At 41.6% G+C, this 22,295-nt stretch overlaps 1 protein-coding gene across 3 annotated transcripts in view; it reads left to right on the top strand.

The window, feature by feature from the left end:
* The window catches only part of slc6a9 (solute carrier family 6 member 9), a 74,599-nt gene that overhangs the window by 43,673 nt on the left and 8,631 nt on the right, over positions 1-22,295 (top strand). For all 3 annotated transcript variants that reach the window (XM_056392209.1, XM_056392211.1, XM_056392208.1), the window contains 7 exons: positions 11,037-11,193; positions 13,825-13,956; positions 15,296-15,572; positions 17,183-17,315; positions 17,495-17,629; positions 17,729-17,832; positions 20,880-21,117. In XM_056392209.1, coding sequence (XP_056248184.1) covers positions 11,037-11,193; positions 13,825-13,956; positions 15,296-15,572; positions 17,183-17,315; positions 17,495-17,629; positions 17,729-17,832; positions 20,880-21,117 — 1,176 coding nt within the window. The remainder of the gene's footprint in view (positions 1-11,036; positions 11,194-13,824; positions 13,957-15,295; positions 15,573-17,182; positions 17,316-17,494; positions 17,630-17,728; positions 17,833-20,879; positions 21,118-22,295) is intronic.

Here is a 22,295-nt window from a genome sequence, read left to right as displayed (position 1 = left end):
TATATCTCAGTAACTTACCTTGAGACTGTCCTAAATTCAGTTCCATCAACTCCCATTTATAATAAATGGTGATACACTTTTTTTTAGATCATTATGAGCTCTTGTTAGTGTTGATTAAGAGCTAAATCTTTTGCATTTGTGCTTGTAAATTACAAATTGGCCACCAGAGACCTGCAGGTTTGTTTTTATGGCCATGTGGCTCTATCGATTTAATTGGTAGACAACTGTCTGACTGGTTTGTTGTCTGTTTTAACTCAAAAACCATTTTGCAAGAGGCATGCAGGCAGACTGACTTAATTGACTGATTGTAGTCGGTATGGTGCTTAGATCCAGTTGAAATGGATTTCAGATGAGGTTGGGTTTTAGAATTGATCCCAAATGCCTCTTCAGTGACTGTCTGTGATCAGATTTCACTTCACTGAAGAGAAACCGACTTGGTCCTCATCCATACAGCCCAGACAAGAGCATTTTGGTGTTCATTTGCATACTGGATGAAACTGCCAAGTAAAACTCACATGCGATTGAAAAAGTTGGAAGCAGACTTGAGAGTCTTGGAAAATGCCGAGTGACAGAGTGAGAGAGAGAAGACGCTGAAGTAGTTTTGCTGTGTTTTGGATGCATCTCGGCTGCTGGCATCGTCGCCCATGTGTGATCGCTGAGAATGTAGCTGAGCGGGCTGCTGTGGCTATTTGGTACGTGACCTCAGGTAGAAACCTCAAAGCGTTGTGCCAGCTGTTTGATATAAGCTTAAGGGTTCAGTATGCTTCAGACACACTGGTTCATTTGTGTCACCCATCCATCTTTAAATGGCAAGAGTGTGTATACCAGCCACAAACTGGAGGTGGTGTGAAAAGGTGGCCATCAAGGTTGGGTGGGGGAGTGAATGCGCATACTTTCAGTCGACGATCACTCCTCCTCAAATTCATGCACTTGGAGTTAGCATACTCGTCAAATTGGTGGTTCAGAAGGTCACAAAGATTGTCAGACACACCCCAAACTATTCTGACATCGGAAAGGTTTGGGGGATGACCTTTGGTTGAAGCGGTACTGATGCCTTAAAAAGTCAGCACGCTCCAGACGCGCTTCCCTGCTGTGTGGAGGTGAAAAACTGCTGTCTACCATAGATCTTAAAACATGTGATCGCATTACATAAATCCTGTAAATCACTTGCCTTATCTGTACACATAGACTACCAGATGCAACACAAGCAACATTGATCATATACTTGACTGTATTCCTTGTTTATACCTGGAAAATTAAAAGCTACATCCACTAGGAAACAGATCAGGTCAGATCATCCCTAAAGGAGACTAGAATATCTTTCTCAAGAACTTTTTATAGTGTAAACTTAACATGGCCACTTTTAACTGCACACAAGCTCTTTTAGTTACTCTCTTTTCCTCAGCCTCCTACTGACCTTATTTCACACCCTGACATATGCTCTGACCATTTGCGTATTTAATCGCACCTTGTAGATGTGTAATTTCTGGGGATGTGTGCACCCAACACCTTAAGTGCACTTGAAAGCAAAGTTTAATGCAAGTATATATGTGACTTGTAGCGTCAAGTATAAACCGGAGATGCCTGACATGCTGAGCGACCCTCTGAATGTGTGAAGTGATGTAACCTGTGAGTGACCTCTAGCCTCTGGGCAGCCATCTATACAACCCTTCATCTGACAGGGTTTGACTTTCTCTCCTCCTCCTCCTCCTCTTTCCTCCTCCTGACACCCCATCCATTGGTTTCAATTAATCAGCCATGGAGGGGAATTTATTCAGCCGCTGCCCAATGGGATCTTTTGGTATGTGGCCCCAATGGTAGCAGGTTGAGAAGCCACGGTCTACACTGTCTTTAGGCCTATTACTCTCACCTCACATCCCACTCATAAAGAGAGCTTTGAGCGGCCTGTTTTTTGGGGGGGGGGATCCGGTGGGCTTTTTGTCTCATAATAGCCGAGTGGATTCACTCACTGCAGACAGACATGTTTACTAAACTCTGCGTAGGTGGAGAGAGGGAGATTACGTGTGCCACTTTGAATCACTGAGGCCTGATTATTGGCTGCGGAACATCTGCAAAATTACATGCTTTTTTTTTTTTTTTTTTTGCTCGTCTCACTGGAAAGTTAAATAACGCGTGTCCACCCCGGTGTGCACTGTTGGACCAAGTTGTTTTTCATATCTGGTATTACAGAGAGTTTCTTTCGGAGAGACACAGATTCGGTCTTTAAACCCTTTCATTATGTGGTCCATTATTATTTATATAGTCCACTATATTATTTCAGACAGTACCTCCTCTGCTCTTTGTTGTTTATTGTGAAGAGGCTCTCATGACTTTGTCTGATTCAGTAGAAGTACAGACATCAAATGACGCCCTACAATGCAATTAGGGGGAAGTGAAATGGGACTGCTTCAGATATATAGAGCAGTGTAAATGCAAATGAGCCCCTGGCTGCATTAAAGGTCAACTTTATAGTGTGCTGATAGTATAACAATCACAGTTGGATGCAGCTGATTTACCAAACACTCAGACCCTGTTCAGACCTGACATCAACATGTGTCAGGTGATCTGATCACAAATGGAAAGCTCTAAGTACGTCAGTTCACACCGGATCTCACTTCCCCGCCCTATATGCAAATAAACACGTACACATTGTTGTTTTTAACCAGTCTGAAGATGTGTCCGTTGTCTTTGTTGATAATATGTCGAGAAAGAGCGGTAAGGAAGATCTGAGCGAATTATTACACTGCACATCCATTTGAAATAGTAAAATATTTTAAGTTTATTATGAAACTGTGTTGGGACCAATCAGACTGTGGCAGAGGACGTTAGTATCGAGGCGGTCTTTCCATGTGGCCTGGGACGCATTTGCGTCCACACTGCTAAAAGAATGTGGACAAATGTGGCCCAGACCACCTCCGAATGTGGTCTGAGTGATCGGATCTCAAATGCATCCTCAATGCTTCTTGGGTGCGTTCACACTTGAACTTCAAGCTTTTATATTAACACCAGGTCTGAACAGGGCCTCAGTGACGTCTGCCTTTCAGCAGTTACCAAATACTGTCACCACATCATTTGTATCATCAATGTCCAATTTGTATTTTCTCCTTTTAAGCAGAACATGAAGTTTCTTAAAGAAAAGATCAGTTATGTCAGGTGCAGAACTGCAACTGGACCCAGATCTGGAGACACAGTCTGAACAAGTTCATAGGCCCACACACACTGACTTGACTCTTCCCCTTTCAACGTTTGGACAGATGTCTCCACTCCGTCCTGACGATGCATTATCTGCACCTGCTTCCTGCATCCCCCCCCCCCCCCCCCCCCCGTTCAACATCACATACCAGTTGCTAATGGCAACAGCAGAGACGTTTGTCACATGTTTGACCCATGAGTTATGAGTCGTTTTGATTCATGTTCTGCCTTGTGACTGCAGATCATTAAGGCGTGTTTTATCCATAATAAATCAATGTCACAGGGTAGCACATTACATAACACAGTTTATTTGAGGGTACACATGCGTGTAAAAAACAAAACAAAAAAAAAACACATGTGTTTTGGATCAGGTGTGTTCTGTCTCTCACAGTCTCTCTCATCCCAACCTCCTCATGCCCAATTGTCTCCCATAAAATCAGGGGCAGAATAAAAGCTGTTAACAGTCCTCTCGTTTCAAGGGTTTTATAAGTTATATTCATTTTGTGAGTTAGCTGAACTACAAAATGAACTGAACTGAATTGAACATTATTTTCCAACTCAGTATGTTGCAGCTAGATAGTGGTTGAATACTGAGAAACAGCTAATGCTAGCAGGTAGTAATTGATAAAACTACAATAATCTATGAATCTAAGAGTCTATGAGTTTTTCTTTATGCACATCCTATATAATCGCCTTAATCAGACTCTCTGGATATTTAGAGCTGTGCAGCAGTTTGACCTCTCAGCTGGGAAATGGTTAGGTTAGCTAAAGTTAGCTCAGCGGCTAAAGGTGACACTAAAGGCTGTCAACAGGATCAATTTAGACAATATCTGCTGTCTTTAATTGATATATATGACTTTGTATGTCATTGTTTGCATAAGTGGAAAATTACACAACTAAATATAATCCACTTTTGAATGTAAAGAAAATGTCTCAGTAATGCAGTTATTATCACTAAATGTGAACTGCAGTAAAATGGCCTTAAATTGAAAATAGAATTAGTTAATAAGTCGTAAATAAGTCAAATGTTAGTTTTAGTCAAATCTCTGAGGGTATTTTCTTAAATTCACCTTTTTAAAATGAAAGGTACCAGCATAACATAACATAACATAACATAACATAACATAACATAACATAACATAACATAACATAACATAACATAACATAACATAATGTGAACTTCTAGCTCTGGCCGTGAGTCACATATGATCATGCAAGAATATGAACTGGAGATTGGAGAGTCTATACATTCTAACAACATTTAAACCACATTTCTTTGCTGTATTATCACAAAGCTGTTAATAGAAACACCTCTAAGACCTCAGAAGTTAAATGATAACAGGTAACTAACTGGAAATCAGGTGTGGGGCACGTATGAGGAAATACCTGTGGTAAATAAATCAAAATCCTACCTCAGGGTAAATTCCTTCCAGGGTAAAGAACCTTTCTCTGTGTGTGTGACTGTTGACTTCCGAACATCTACCCCAATGTTCAGATAATGATAGACTATTTTGCTTAAAAGAGCAACTCAAACTGTCTCTTTGAGGGAGACGTGTAGGTGCAGACAGAGACAGCTTCCCCTGAGAGAGGGTGCAAGCATTGAGCTGTCAGTAAATGCCTTCGCTCTATAGGAGGTGTCACTAAATAAGATTCTTTCAGACTGGAAACGCCACACACAGTCAGCAATTGCACGATCGTCATAAATTTAATTCTGTATGAAAGATTGTTAGCAGCGCTCGGCAGCTCCTTCTTGTAGCAGCGATCGTGGCTCACCTTTTCTGAATTCAGAGAAGAAAACCCACTGAAGTGTGTGAGAGAGGAAAATAATACTTCCTTATACTGTCCAACTTAAGGCAAGTTCAAAGATCATCATCAAAGGAAAGAAAAGAAAGGGAAAGTAACAAAGTGTGTGTGTGTGTGTGTGTTGCCCATAAGATGAAAGTAAGTGAGTAGTTCTTGCTACACTCCAGTGGACAGTATCTCTTACAGACATGGCTGCAGCTGTCAGGAGGTTTGTGCTGCCGTCTGTCAAAATAGTCCTGTGTGTGTGTGTATGGAAATGCACGCATGTGAGATTGTGTGCATGTCCTCCAGTGGTGTGTGTGTGTGTGTGTGTGTGTGTGTGTGTGTGTGTGTGTGTGTTTTTGTCCACAAAGCCAGAGTGCTCTCTTTGGACTGTGAGAGGAGGGAGGATGAGAGTGAGTAGCGTCAAGAGGAAACACAGGAGGGGAGAAGTGCATCTGGGATAAAACTGAATTAATGTTGCTGTGAGAGCAAAACCAATAACTTATCCTCTGATTTTGCATTTCCAAAATAACACACATCCGAGCAGTGATTGAGATTGCAAATTACAGTGACTCAACTGATTTAAACAGGGTTGATTGTTGACAATGTGGATGTTTCAGGAACAAAATATGCAGTCTTTCCTTTTCCTGTGTCAAATCCGCACCGTTTCACCTTAATGACAGGGAACGACAACAGTCTCGTGTTTGTTGTCGGCGAGCAGCTTCCATCAGAGCTGCGGGGATTTGAGAGCGTACTCTAGATCTAGGGGAATTCGGCTGTAGTTTTTGAAGGGCTGCGCATTCATCCTCCGTACCTACAAACACCAGAGCACTCATTCCCCGTCACATTACACCTATAGGGCTTTGTAGAGCGGCACGTTTTGGGGTAAATCGCACTGATCCCACCCTTATGTCACTCTCAGTCTGAGCCTGCACAACGCGGCTCAGCGTTTCTCTCTGCATTCAGGTCTCGGGCACTGAGCTGGCAGTCTTTTCAGGACGAGCTTAGCACAGAGGAGAGCTAGTGTGACTCTGTGTTTTGTCGGCGGCTGTTTGACAGACTGTTGGACTCAAACCTGTGAGATTATGATTGCAGATTTGTTAATCACTGGCCGACACTAGCTGCTGCCAACCAGAATATTTTGTAGTGTTTGTGGTGAATGTCGCAGTCAGAGTGTAATAATGAGACCGCTGCTAATGAGAAACAAGTTTGATTGAGACTTAATATTTCAGTAAGAAGAATAGACCAAGTGATCACATTACTGTTTGCATGGTTTTTTAAAAAATTAAATTTCATGTAAAATATTTGGTATCACCTGAAACCTTTGGACTTCTGATCTTAAAAACTCTCAGAAACAACTGTGACTGAAACCTGTAGTCGCCTCATTGAACTGTAATATGTCATCTGACAACTGTGACTGACAAATCGATTCCAGTGACGGCATTTTCAGCCGACGTGGACACAGTAGAAGCAGTAAAGAGCAGTCGGCTCATGCTTTGTGATACTGTTGTGGGAGGGTTGTGATGCTGTTTTTTTTTTTTTTTTTAATCTAACACCATAGCTGCAACCTGTGCAGGAGAGACTCCTTTTGAACTTGCAAATACATCTTTGAGTCTATTAAAGATCTGCAGATATGCAGTACCTGAAAAATCAGATTCCTCTTAACTCACAAATCTGGCACCAGAATCGACGTGTCCTGATCTAACTAGCTCCTTCCTTTGTCGATTTGATTATAGTCCTGAAGCAGCAGAGACCGAGGGAGACAGACAGACAGAGAGAGACAAGAGTTTCAACGAAGTCAACAATGTGACTCAAAAGAGGAAAGATTAAAACCAAATAGAAGGAGAGACATTGGGTAAGGGGGGTGGGGGGGGGGCATGTGTGGTCTTACATAAAGCCCAGATGGTCCTGGAGAAGCACGTGACGGAGAAACAGGATATGGAGAGAGGAGTGTCTGTCTGTCTGACTCACTGACCAGAGGGCTCCCGGGAGCCGGCACCACAGGCCACAACACCTGGGCAGCGAGAGGCGGACATCGCGGTCAGTGAAGGGAGAGAGGGATGTCATGAGGAACACGGGGTTTATCCCATATATACGGTGTTAACGAGGCTGGCGCTGCTCTGACTTTCAGTGCGTTGTGTTGATCTTCAGTGGATTCGACATCGACCCCCGAAACTCTAAATATCGTTGAGTTGAGTTACGCAGAGTAAAGCGCTATGAATTTGCTGTCTCTCTGTCGTTTCTACTTCTGCCTCACCTGCGTTTCCGTTTCCCATAAAACCTTTCTGCGCCCTACTTACGAACTTGTTTGTGGGACTCCTTCCTGTAGCTGTAAGAGAAGTGACGTGTGACAGCCGCTCTGCTCCACTGACGGTATTTCACCCTTTGCAGGACAGAGTTGTGGTCAGTCTAGAAAGATACCCTCGCCCTTTGATTATGACTCTTTTTAGAGAGATGACATGAAAATGTTTAGTAGATTAATCATGTTTTCTAAAAAAAAATACAGAAGATAGTGACTGTTGTAATTTCCCAAAGCTCGGGGGGGATGTAGTCACATGGTTTGTTTTATTTGACTAACAGTCCAAACCTCAAAGACAGTCTGTCAAATGTGACAAAGAAAAAGCAACAAACGCTCAAATTTGAGAAGCTGGAACAAGCAGGCGTTTGTTGTGTCTCTCTCATGTCTTCCCTCGTGTCTTGTCATCTCTCTCTGCTGTCTGCAATAAAAGCTTCAAACACCACAAAAAACATTAAAAGAAGAAATAAAATAAAAAGATCAATTAATTAAACTGATTAATTTTCTGACTATCAGCTGATGAATTAACTGATAAGCTCTAACAACACTAGTCACATCTGGCCGATACCTAGTGAAAACATAAAACTCATAATAATGATAATATTATCATCAATATATCAATATCATTTTATAATTATTATTGTTACAGCTTTGAGCTGTTTTATATTGGACTTGGATCTTTTCAGTGTTGGGTCCAACTTGGCTTCATGTGATTTACATGCTTCACTTTGAGTCCATCTTCAGTTTTGCACATGAACATTTCATGGTGACTTCCTTCATGTGCAACTGCACAGGCAACCCTTAATGAACACATCAGCGTTAGACCAGAGGAGACCATCAGAGCTTTCTAATGGCTTCTTTGTTAAATGCCAATGAAAGCATTAAATATATCAACTGAATTTAGCACAGTCTGCCTACACAGTGGCTGGTTTCCACTGTAAAAGACTGAGCTCTACTCACTTTGAATTTAAACTCCATATAGTTGGCTCTGTGCCATGTGTCATGAATACATCAGGCTGAGTTTTAGAGAGAGGACACCAAAGATTCAGGGGTCATTGCTATTCTCAGTGTATCCTCTCCTGCAGACCTGGGCCAACCTGTCAGCCTGTGTGTTTATGCTCGTGTGTGTATGTGTGTGTGTGTGTGTTGTGTGTAACTTCTGAAGGCCCACACCTGGTTGCTGATAGGGAAGTCAGATGTACAAGATGTACAGCCGAGCATCGGGTGCGGCAAGAACACACACAGCTGCACACTGTTTCTGAAGCTCCTCTTTCCCTCCAAAGTCAACTCCGGACGGAGACGTCGTAATGTGCGGCCTGCTGCGATGGTGGCCTCGCCGCTGGGGGTTTCTCCTCACACACTGCTGTGACCGCGAGTTCACTCTAAGCATCTCCTACACCAACAACACTTGTTGTTTGATGATCTTCCTGTCTGTCCCACCTGCAGCCCCCAGTCGTGCAAATAGGAAAAGGTCAAGGATGCTGGAGAAACGCTCTTTGTTTTGCCCTCCTAACATGCGAGCACAGCCAGACTCAAAGACAAACTCTGGAGCTTTGGGAGGGAAATATGGCGGCTGTTTGTTTTCTGTGGTTGTTGCTGTTTTGCTCTGTTTTGTCCGTTTTTTTCCCCCCTCTCTCTCTCATTAGTCACGCTTGGTGCTGCCTCAAAGCTGCACTATGGCACCATGGGGGCAAAATGTGGTTGTTGTTTTTAGTTGTTGTGGTTTGTTGCTGTTGACTTTTTTTTCTGATGAACAAGTTGTCTCACTCTGTGTCAGAGGCAGTGCATTCATCCGGGAGAAGTGGTGCTTAGTGTGTGTATATTTTTGTTTTTACTATACACGTGGGGACCATGGGGTGCTTCGTTGGGACTCCACAAATTTAAATGGCTATTTGAAGGTTGGTCTAAAGGTTGGAGTTTGAATTAGATTTATGTTAGAGTTAAGGTAAGGGTTGAGGTAAGGCATAAGGTTAGGGTAAGGGGCCAAGGAATGCATTACGTCCCCACAAAGACAGCTGTACAAACATGCGTGTGTGTGTACAACATGATATCCCTAGGACTTGGTTTCCTGTGATGGTTTCATAAAATAGAACAAAATATAAATGTGGCTTTATTGCTGTTATATAAACTCTATTGCAACAGCTCATTAACATACAGCGCTGTTAACAAACCCCATTATGAGTAATTGAAGTGTAATCCTTGAGCTTTAAGACATACATGTAGCTATAGGCAGGAAGTAGTTTTGTTGTTGCAAAAGATGTTTTTATTGCTGCGCTGAAAAAGAGTGTATATATGAGAACACATTTTTCTGTCACATTCAAAGCTTTTCTTACTGAAAATATGAGGCTATTCACTCAGCGAGCCCCTGAAACGCAGCCTCTGCTATACACAGATAACATAGGCAGCATGAATGAATAAATGAATGAAGTTATTTATTATTCTGTCATGCATACAACTGTGCTCAGCTTAGAAAAACACCATACATTCATATAGGCCAGAACCAGAGTGCTGTATCAAACAAATCTTCAGACCGTCATTATCTTACCAAAAACTTGAGACAATTTTAGCAAAGTTTTTTAAAAAAACATCCAAATTAAACAGCCGTTACAGTTTTTGATCATCTGTACACCAGAATATCTCAGGGTTTTGTCAAATCATTTCATGTATAATTAACTCTCTTAAATCATTATAATTTGTTCAGCATAAAAAGAACATTTCCACTTCATCCAAATCACACAGTTCACACAATCTATTTTCCTCCTGAATATTTTTTATCTACCAACCTCAATGGCCAGAGGAAGCATATACTGTACGTCTGTTACAGACTTCAATAAAGTTAACACTACAACACAAATAATTACAGTAGATAAACAGCATATCCACCTCCTCGAAAATTGAATAGAGCTGTTTTGCTCACGGAGAACTGTGTGAATTGCTCCATATAAACATCTTTTTATTTATTCTGTCCTCTAATACTTTAGTTAGACTGTTCTGGCCGCGGTATTGTGTCCATGTCTCCCCCCAAATTGACAAAATGGAAGGAAATCTATGTGAAATATCCAAGATTATTACATAATTTGAGTTTGTTAATGACTGACACTGGAGCAGCAAATCAAACGGTCCATCTTTACTTCACTCTACAAGCACCTGTGTCCATGTTTTACAAAAAGAGTGGGAAAATAAGATTAGAATTAGAGCACTGGCTTCTGTATGTACACAGACAGACAGACACAGCTGAGGTTATGGAGGAGGTCAGGAGAGAGGGACCATCTGATGCCAGCAGATGGAGTGATGGATGGAGGGAGGGAGGAGAGGAGAGGCTGGAAATCAGGACGACAAGACCAAATGCTTATGGGCTGTTTAAGGCGCTGATTTCACTTTACATCCTGTCTGCTCCAGCGGGCCCACCTTATGCCGGGGTAGAAGAGACAGTATTTTACACAGAATATTTAATAACTGTGAGTGCAAGTATGCCACATGAATAATTCAAAGCCACATGCGCCCAAAAGATGTTTATTGTTCACCATGATTGCATAATACTGACATTACACTAAGATCTGAACACCAGGAACAAGTACGGCCTCTTAAGAAGCTCTTCTCCGTCGTAGCATCCATTTCTGATTTATGCCGGTAGGTGAGGTGTGTCCTCACCTGCCTCAGTGCAGTCGTTGGACCCGCTGCAGCAGCACTATCTCGGAAACACACTCGCCTTCCCGCCACCTGAAGTCACCTCAGCTTCTCTCTCTCTCTGTCTTTGTTGTAGAACGGAGCAGTTCCAGGAGAGCCAGTGAAGAAGGATGAAAACTCCCGGAGAGGGAACTGGGGCAACCAGATAGAGTTTGTCCTCACCAGCGTGGGCTATGCTGTGGGCCTGGGCAATGTCTGGAGGTTTCCCTACCTCTGCTACAGAAATGGAGGAGGTATGAAAACAGTGCTCAGCTACTGCTTTATTATTGCTTGCCAGTTGTACACCTCATAGAATCAGTTTAAGTACTTGAAGCAGAGGTGGACAGAGTACACAACTCCTGAGTCAAAGTATAGATACTCAAAATATAGATATTGTATTGTTGGAAAGTGCTTTTACAGACCCTTTTGACACTGAAACAACCTAGTGAATGCACTGACTTACCTGTGGAACCTGTAGAATAAAAAGCTTGTAGACTTTGATAGAAAAGCTGATAGAAATGGCCAGAAGTCATTTCACCAACCACAGCATAAAAAGCGGCAACTGCTACAAGCTGTCTGTGTAAAAGTTAATCTGGAATTAAACAAATGTTACCTCGACTTGCCTTCTCAAGTCGGGATGTTGAAGTTTTGTAGGCAGCGATGAAGTTTGGTCGTGGTAAACACAGCAAACCTTTAAAACTACAGGAATCTTTCTTGATTTCTAAAATGTCAAGCATAGACTTAAGATAGATAGAAGAATCTTCTGCTTCATCTTTATCTACTGTAGCCATCATTAGGCAACTGCCAAGTTCAAACTGAGCTGAGTGGAGTAAAAGTCATATGTTTCCAAAATAAATTATGCTCAAGTAAAGTACAGATACTTGAAAAATATACTTAGACAGTAACAGTACACTTACTTGAGTACTGTAAGTACAGTACTCAAGTAAGTGTACTGTTACTGTCCACTCCTAACTTTAAGTACATGGACTGAAATGGAGATTGATTCTAAACACTGTATAGAGCAGGTTAGCTGATAACCAGGGACATGTGTGAACTTATATAGAGGATTGAGGTTAATTAATGCAGTGACTAAGTGAGAAATGTAAAGTACCATTAAGTAAGGTTTTTGGTACACTGATGCATATTGTTGACTCTTACAAGCCCAGAGAAAGTGTAAGTAGAATATGCACTGTAGGAAATAGCACACAGCTACTTATAAGTCCATTACTCAATTAGTGTGTAAACTCCTGGGTTGACCCACGAAAAAAGGTTTGCTCCATTGAAACTTAAGGAACGGCTCAGCTTCTAAAGGCTAAAGTATTTGTGAAATGGTTGCTAGGAAACATCTGTAGCACTGTCAAAGGAAATCAACTGCTTAGTAAACCGGGAGTCACTGTGGCATCAGCAGCTGTAACAGTTTAACAGCTTCTTTGTAAATGAAGGTATGACTTTGATTTATTCATTCATACAATAGAAATATGTGTATCAGAGTTAGTAGTATTCATACAGTTTAGAATGAGAGGGAAATCTGATTATGCAACCTTGCTATATATTGTTATACATTGTGTACTTAATATAATATGAAAATCCATTAGACACCCAGAGGTGTCAGCCACATTCCACGTAAGTGTGCAGTTTTCTACACCAGCCACATAAAGTTCACACATAGCTTCAATCCAAAGCAGCTTCTTAGGCATCAAGTTTGGTGAAATAACAATATTGTTTATTGGGCTGTGAATGCTGTCAAAATGTGTCTGAGTGCGTGGAGCCAGGATCCAGCTGCTCTGGTGCTGCTGACGTGTTGCTTTTGCTCCGTAGCTCTTCAAGGCAAGAACATGATGAAAAAAGAAAGTGTGTTCATGCTCAGTTGCTGTCACACCTGAAAATCCCTTACAAGGACACGGTATATGTAGGCCATACATTTAGCTCACACACTGCAGCTGCAGATATGATAAGGTTTTGGTATTGCACAGGGTCAGCTGGTTGCGCCGACCAAGTTGGCATATGGGCAGTCATACAAAGGACAGACACACACACACACACACACACACACACACACACACACACACACACACACACACACACACACATACAAAAGACATTCCCTGTAGATGACTGTCTGGTTTCTGGTCCGGTCTGAACCACCAGAGAGTTTCTGCAACACTGAACAGACTCAGCTGCACATCTAGTGACCTCTGTGCTCACCCAGGGGAGGTTTCTCTGATAGATGAGGTTAATGTTTTATTTTTTTATTATTTTTAAAATATATTTTTATATAAATCATGAGAACAGTTTAATTTATGTATAAATATTATAGTTTGGATACATTTATTGTTTTTAAATAAACACACTGTATGTAACACTTATATTTATATATATAAATATTTACACAACACATATTTACAGGAGTTTCTTTAGTTCTGTATTATATCTTATAACTATATGTACATGTTTTTCAGCTTTGTAAATGCACCAGTGTTTTTAATGATAACATGCGGTGCATTTTGCTGCTTACATGCGATTTGGCCCTTGAATCCTGTAGTTAGAGCTCATATCTTTACACAGTACTTCATCACTCCCGGTCGGTTAAGTCTGCCAACTTAAATAATATGTCTGATTTTCTTTGTGCGTTCATGCTCATGGACCAGACGCCTCCACGTTCCTCGACTTCATGCTCATCTAGCTGTACAGTAGTTATTATCTTTGTCAGACAACAGCATAGGAGGGAAATGGCATTGTATCTGCCTGCTTGGCTGACATGTTTTGTGAGGACTAAAAACAAAGTGTCCTCACATCAGCAGTACAAAAAAGCACTCAACTTATGCAAATTGAGCAACTTGAAGGATTGAGTATGCGTCTTATTGTTTCCACCCCTCCCCCTCCAGGTGCCTTCATGCTACCGTACTTCATCATGCTGGTGTTCTGTGGCATTCCCCTCTTCTTCCTCGAGCTGTCCTTTGGTCAGTTTGCCAGCCTTGGATGTCTGGGAGTCTGGAAGATCAGTCCTATGTTTAAAGGTTAGTGGTGTGTGTGTGTGTGTGTGTGTGTGTGTGTGTGTGTTTGTGTGTGTGTGTGATATGACAATGACAGGTCCTCACAAAGATTGAGTGTGTACTTATGTGTGTTTAAAAGTCTTTCACACAGTCACATTATTGATACTCACCTTCTGATTTGGGTCAAAAGTCATTCCCTATAATGTTAACGGTTCAGTTTTAGGGTTAAAGGGTCGACCATACCGACAATGATAAATATAAAAACAACTATAAATATATAGCTTTAAAAATCACTCTCACTCAAGTGGATGGCGGAGTCAACACTTCAACTATGACGACAACGACGGTGGCTAACGATATCGTTGGGATCATTCTTCAAAGCGATTTGATGAACGATAGAAACACTGACAATCATCCAATCAAATACATTCAAATGTTTAAGGCGCCACGTCCAGAAAATAAAACTAGAACTGAACTAATGTGTGAACCGTAGCTCTCAGGAATACAAAAGTGTATTTGTTCCTCACAGGAGAGTCGATTGGTAAAATGGATTTCTATCGACAATAAAGTGTAGCCTACTTATTGAAATAACCAGCACCTCTCTCTCATTTCTCTCTCTCTCTCTCTCTCTCTCTTTCTTCGCCTGCTGTTTGTCTTCCAGCGCCACATCTGTGCAGCACAGCAGCGGCTACTTTTCATCTGTTTTCTAATTTATTCATATTCTTATTAATAAGAACAATGATAAATGAAAGCTAAATCAAGTGCTATATCAAATTTCCTGTCAGCTAATTGATGGTATAGGAAACACTTTTAGGTGCATGATAAAAGGTCATCAGTAAAAGGTCATCAGTATGCATTTTGCCGATCCGGCTGGTACGTGTTTGGCTCGTCTCTCTACAGAACATGATTTCTCATCATTGTGAACGCTCACATTGTTATTGTTATAGTTATCATTATAGTTATCTGTCTTGGTGCGGACGACCCTTTAAGCTTGAGTTATGGTCAAGGTGAGGTCAAGGTTGGCACATGGCTGATTTTCCTTCATTAGCGATCTAAAGATGGAAGTGTATTTCAGCACAGAAAGGTCACAACTTTGCCGTTACCTAGGTTACTTATGTGCTTAATATGATAAACTAATGAGACTATGGCAAAGACAGAGAAGTAGAGTGATAGAGTTGTTGTTGTGTAAAGACTCTAAAGATAAAAAGTTTAGATGTGAGGTGAGGGTTCAGCTCATTATAAAAGATCTTGTTAGAGTTCCTTCTGATTAACATGGAATATGAATAAAACACATCACTTCACATTCAAGTTTTAATGTTTTTCCATTTCATTTTCTCTCCGTCCTGTCTTCCTTTCCCTTCAGGCGTGGGCTACGGCATGATGGTGGTGTCCACCTACATTGGGATCTACTATAACGTGGTCATTTGCATCGCCTTTTACTACTTTTTCATGTCCATGACAAAGCTGCTGCCGTGGACCTACTGCAACAACCCCTGGAACACGCCGGACTGCAGCGGCGTGGTGAGCTCCAGCCGCCAGCTCAACGCCAGCCTGGCTAACGCTACCACCAGCCTGGTGGCAGGAGTGTCTGAGGTGGTCAACCGCACCAAGAGGACCAGCCCCAGCGAGGAGTACTGGAAGTAAGTACTGGACGTGCAGCAAGGATGTGTGGTGAAGTTTGACTTGTGCTCATGTTCGACCTCTGAACCCGGAAGTTGTTTGAATTAATTTGTGTTCGTCAGTGACTGAGGAGACGGTGAAGCACACTGACGCGTGAGTTGTGGTTAGTTAGTGAAGTGTCGAGTCCCGTTTACAGTTGGAACACAAATTAAATAACAAATGAAATAGTTCAGTTTTAGACCATTGCATTTTTGTAATTGTGTAGTGTGAGCATTTATGACAAAGATCTTACAAACCAATAAAAAGTGCTAATAAAGTCATGGATTTTGACTTATTTTAACTTTAACTGCAGAAGGCCTGAAGACTGAAACGTCATTAATAAAGTGAGAACAAATGATCGTCATTGTGCAGTATTGCTCAGTATGAGTATTACAAATTTAAATTCAATATATTTATATATGTATGTATATATTATATATATATACTCTACTCAACCTTTCAGTATTGATCATCAATCCCAAGATACCAGAAAATGGTACAAAAAACAAAAAAACATCATTATCACAATGTTTGTCGTGCATGGATCTGTTTGAGAGAACATTTTGATTAGTAAGTTTTGCCAAGTTATGCAAACGACCTCTTTGGTTTTGTAGGCCGTTCGTATTTAACACAGAGGTCAAAATTGACTTGCACCTGTTAGATAAGCTCGCCTCAAACATGCCCCGTGTTTGCGGAAAGCATTCAAATATTTGGACTAGATTTGACTGGAAGCGCAGCAGCAGCTTTCGAACGATCCACAGCGACAAGCAGGAGGTTTCCCATATTATGTGTCAGTTTTTGGAATGGGCTCGTTTTCTTTTTTTTTTAATGGTGCAGCCAGAACAGGTGAGGTGAAGTGTAAGATCAGTGAGGGTGTATCCAGGTGCACCTGTTTGTTTGTTTTTTTTAATGTTCATGTTGGTGCAGCTGCGATTTATGAAAAAGGGGCTTGTTGATGTGAACCAGAAATCAGTGGGCTGTGGTGATCAATTATGAGTCACATTACACATCTGGATGATCTGGATTAGATGGATGATCAGATGGCTGAGGGAAGAGAGAGAGGAGAGAAATGAGACAACTGTAATTGTCTCAAGATTTTTCTCAGGTTGTCATATTAACCCAGGAGAACACAGAGCCACTGTATCACCGACCGGTTTAACGTGACAGCAGCAGCGCGGACGTTTCTGTGGTCATTTCACAGCAGCCTGATGTCGCACGCATGACTTAATCAGGATGGATTATCATGTGTAATGATTCTGCATTTCAGATCCTGCTGCTTTCAGCTGCCTGTAAGAATTTAATCAGCTGTAGTTAAAGGCTCTCATACTGTGTAGCTGCAGTTGCTGTTGTTTAGACTCACCCATGGATCCTCAGCTCAATGCAAACTGCTTCACCTATTATATTTGTATTGAACCTTTACTTCGTTATGTTAATCTAAATGTGTCACCAATTTGGAAAGTAGTAAATTTACAGTTTTCTAATTCATTTCCATCAAATATTTGGTTTGTTATTGATGAAATAAATTCAGCCAAACCTGCTAATACAACAAAATTTTAATATCTTCTTATATCTGTCTCTCTCTGTCTCTCAGACACTATGTGTTGAACATCTCTGATGACATTGGGAACTTTGGAGAGGTCCGTCTCCCAATCCTGGGCTGCCTGGCTGTGTCCTGGTGTGTCGTCTTTCTCTGTCTCATCAGGGGTGTTAAGTCCTCTGGAAAGGTCAGCATCTCACGCGCACACAAACACACACACATACACACACACACACACACACACACATACAATTTACAATATACTCTTGTCACTTGGTTTCGTTTTGCTGCAAAAAGCTACAATTTCCAGTGGACTTACCTTGTCTAATTGTATATGTGTGTGTGTGTGTGTGTGTGTGTTTCCAGGTGGTGTACTTCACCGCCACATTCCCCTACTTGGTTCTGACCATCCTGTTCATCCGTGGCATCACCCTGGATGGAGCCATCAACGGCATCAAGTACTACCTGACTCCACAGTGGCAGAAGGTCCTCGATGCAAAGGTATTCACTCGAACAAACAGGCAGATGGAAAAATAAACTGGAAATAGAAATGGATTTTTTTCGTCCAGCCTTTGACTTCATGTGGGTTTGTTTTTGTAGGTGTGGGGAGATGCTGCCTCGCAGATCTTTTACTCTCTGGGCTGTGCCTGGGGTGGGCTCATCACCATGGCTTCCTACAACAAGTTCCACAACAACTGTTTCAGGTTGGTGCTCCAGACTCTGGATAAACAGAACAAACACATTTAAAGGAATAGTTCCATATTTTAAGAAATATTGAAAAATTGCTTTGTTCTTGAGTGTTAGATGAGAACGTCGATACCAGTCTCATGTCTGATTGGTGAATATGAAGCTAGAGGCCAGGTGAGAGCTAACTTAGCTTAGCATAAAGACTGGAAACAGTGGGGAACAGCTAGCTTGGCTCTGGCCAAAGGTAAACAAATGTGTTTACTAGAACCTCTAAACCTCACAATATATCTGATTTGTTTTATATCTATAAATACTAAAGTGTAGGAAGTGACAAGTTGCGTTTTTATATATGCTGGACTGTTTATTGGCTAGAGGCAGTGACTTGCCACACAACCAACAGAGACTCCAGGAAGTCAATACTTCCGGTCAGTAAAAGACACAATGCCCTGTAAAACCACAATCTGTTGTTTTCACACTTAATTTTTTTGTACATATTAAACGAACAAGATTTAACATGTTAAGTAGGCAGATTTTTTTTTTTTTTTTTTTTACCTTTGCACAGACCCAAGCTGCTGTTTCCTTTTGCTTCCATTTTTTTGTGCTAAGCTAATGAGCTGCTGGCAGTAGCTTCGTATTCAACGAACATCCAACTCTTGGCTAGAAGGTGCAGAAAATGTCAAACTGTTCCTTTAAGAGATCAACTGAAAATGTTCTGTATGCGTGTGATCTGAGAGAGTGTGTCTACACTAATGCTATTGTCAGGGGAAAATATCCTTAACATTTTGGCTTTCCAGAAACACAGCTTGATGACTGTGCATGTTTGAATTTATTCAGTTGGATTTTGAAAAGCGTTTACGAAATGTGAGGTTTCTGCAGTTACACTTTAATCCTTACACTAAGATTTCAGCATCAAAGTTGTATGAATTGGAGGTGGTCAGATTTTACCCTGAAGCAACGCTGAGCTCCAGCAGCTACTGTGTGAACGTCTGGTTGCCTCTGCCTGTGTGAATATGACCGCGCTCATTTTGCATAAGGCTATGCTGCTGCAGTGTCTCAGCAACAGACCAGCATGTTATTATTTCCACTAATGAGAGAAACTAGACAGGGGGGGAGTGAGATGGTGAGGAGGCGTAGGAGAAGAGGGGAGATGAAGTAGGAGGAGGAAAGGGGGAGAGAAAATATAGAGAATAGACTACCAGAGAGAGGGAGAGGAGAAGACAAATTGTTTTGGTGTTTGCTGGCTGTATGGCATCCCTCTTATGAGTCTGGGCTAAAGAGTGATGGAGAAAGGGTGAGGAGAAGGGTAGTAGTCAGGAGCCAACTTGAAGGCTACAGGTCTAAAAAGAGAAGGGGGAGAAGGTGAGATAAGGTGAGGCAGGAGGAGGGACCGAGATAATACTTTTTTGGACTCGAGTTAAGAGGCTGGTTGCGCTGCGCCTGAACACCGAGGGGACGAACGAGAAGCCAAGAAGAAGGTTAAGATGGAGTAAAGGGGACAGAGGAGGAGATAAGGAGAGGAAAAGATGTCATTTACTCTCCTGAGCTCGTCCACACATGCTGACAGAGTGAGGGCGTCGGGGGTGAGGAGAAAGGCTGAAGATATAATTTGTTCCTCTGCCAGGAGCTTGAGGTTTTGCTATCTGCGCACACAGCTGCACGGCGGCCTAATCAGCTTGTGTTCTGCTGCTCCGTCCCCGTGGAGTCGCTCTCTGCACTCCTGTAACAGCATCGCCTGGTGCACATGCAGAAGTGCACACAGTGTAGGAGGGTAAAAAGGGGCTGACCTGAAAGTCATCAAAGACATCCCCTACGATGAATCTGACGGGAAATAAGAGGAAACAAAGCACTTGAACACGATTCCCATGTGAACAAAGTAAAGAGTAAAGAAAAGGTGTTTTCTCCACACGTACAGCAGCATGCAGCTGGAGCAGGTGTTTCAAGCCTGCAGCAAGAATTAGTGATTTATATAGAAAAATACTGCTTTGTCACTGAAAATGGCAAATTCTTGTGCACTTTACCAACCTTGGACAGGTGGGTCGACATGTAAATGAATACACCATGGATTTACAAAGTGCTGTTTGATCTATTCAGTCATTTACTTAAAGACATCATACACATTAGATGTAATTTTCCAGACATCTTGTTGGCAGGGGTGAGCGGTTCTGCACATTAAGTGTTATTTTGACTGTTGATAAGAGTGTCAGAGGGATTGATACAAAGGATAGCATCCCTCTCATGTCAGATCACAATCACCTCATTATTTCATAGATTTCACTTTACTCATGAACAATTGTTAATTAAAATTAATTAAAACTGCCGTTTTGTAAAATGCATGTGCTTAAGTAGTTAAATGAGAATAAAAAATAGAAATGTGTAGTGTTCGGCAAATCATTAGCAGAAGTAGCCTTTGAATGACACATACCCCCCCCCCTCCCCCCGCTTCTCTTAAAAGTAAAAAAGTGTCAGTATTGGTGTTGATCAGTGATTGTGTCCTGGATTGAAACCAGATTTTGTGGTATCACCCTCTCACTAGTTGGGGACAGTCACCACTGGGGAGAGAGAAGACAGACTCTTTCATTCATCTCATCCTCTCAGTTATATAATTATAGCTGTAAACATTAGATTGTAGCTTCAAAGGAGCAATTTGTCATTTCTGCTATTGCTACATAGCCAGCGTTAGCATTAACAGCTGCTGACGCTTACCAGTCTTGCTGAGAAAAAAAGAAATGATAGAAATAGAAGTTAAACAAAAGGGTTGCTTTCCACCACTGGAGACGGCTCTTGGTGGTAAAGTGAATAAAGTTTGATGCTGAACTCGCAACGTTTGTTCTAGACTGATAAGTTAAAAGCTGTTAATGATAATGTTGGCTATGAAGCACTAGCAAAACTTACAAATAGCTCCTTTAATTGGTGCATTTTTACTTTCCTTCAAGTTTGCTCTGATCCTATACCTTCTGTACACAGGGACTGTATAAAAAAACACTGCTTGGTAGATTGGTTTCCTGTTCTGTTCTCCAGCAGTTTGATTCATGCTCAACCTGTTTTTTCTCTTGTCTTCACACAGAGACAGCATCATTATCAGTATAACCAACTGTGCAACTAGCGTGTACGCCGGCTTCGTCATTTTCTCCATCCTGGGCTTCATGGCGCACCACCTGAACGTCCCCGTGTCCGAGGTGGCTGACCACGGCCCTGGGCTGGCCTTTGTGGCCTACCCAGAAGCCCTCACTCTGCTTCCCATCTCACCGCTCTGGTCACTGCTCTTCTTCTTCATGCTCATCCTCCTGGGACTGGGGACTCAGGTGAGGCTGGGAAACTTGTACACCACGTGTAGACTTGTAGATTTGTTCTTACACCCACACATAAACTCCAGTCTGATCATACTAATGCATCAACACTTAATAGTGAGTCACTCGTGTGATATTACAAATCATGTTTTGGGACAAATATGGTGCTGAGTTCAATGTTTTTTTTTTTCTGTTTTTCTTTTTGAATGTGTTTGAATCTGATACTGAAGCAGTTTGACCTCTCAGTAAAGGGCAGTTTCCATGCTGGGATGATTTAAACTGAAAATACTTATGTAACCACAGCTATACAAACTGTACATTCAGTTAATATTGATCATCACATACAGACTCCTTTCACTAGCTGTCTATAGATTGTAGACACAATATAAGGATTGTGTTTCTTTTCTTGTTTGTGTCTGGAGCTTTGTAAAATTCTACTTGATTTCCAGCTCATGCTCGGCTCAGCAGATACCCATGTTAAAAATGATCCTGTTATCTTCAGTCTGTAGTTGTGTTTGTTTTGTCCACAGCTCATTGCTGATGCTGTGTTTTGAGTGAGAGCTGACAGGAATTCGGTGCATCAGGAAGTCAGGATTGGTTTTGGTCTGCAGACATGTTTGTAATTTGAAAAAAAACTTGTACTTTAAAGGAGCTATTTGTAAGTTTTGCTATTGCTACATAGCTAACATTAGCATTAACAGCTGTTTACTTAGCAGTCTAGAACAAACGTTGCAAGTTCAACATCAAACTTCATTCCTTTACTCGCCAGTGGTGGAGAGCAACGCCAATGTTAACTCTTGTGTCTATCACGTCTTTTCTTCTTCTGAAGTTCACATGCTAACCAGCTAGCCCTGGCCTGTATCATCTCTTTCTGATAGCGGCTCATTGTAGCCTCCAATCTGCCCTGAGCATGTAGTGCTGCACAGAGCGCGTGTTATAACCTCTTGTCTTGTGCCACAACCATGGCCGAAGTTCTTGTCGAACAACAATCACTATCTAAATAGCCCCTTTAAAGGCCTTTTATTCCTGTTTCGTCCAGTTGAGTGCTGGAATTGGAATTTAAATATATTTGCCCTCAGTGTGCATCAGTCTTAAGAAGTACTGTGTTAAAGCATTTAAATTGAATTTGATTAGAAAATTACAATACATTGAACATTTAATGCAGAACAAGATTTAGATTTAGATTAAGAATG

The sequence above is a fragment of the Seriola aureovittata genome, chromosome 12, assembly GCF_021018895.1.
Source record: "Seriola aureovittata isolate HTS-2021-v1 ecotype China chromosome 12, ASM2101889v1, whole genome shotgun sequence".
Lineage (NCBI taxonomy): Eukaryota > Metazoa > Chordata > Actinopteri > Carangiformes > Carangidae > Seriola > Seriola aureovittata.
This window is presented reverse-complemented; position numbering and strand designations above follow the sequence as displayed.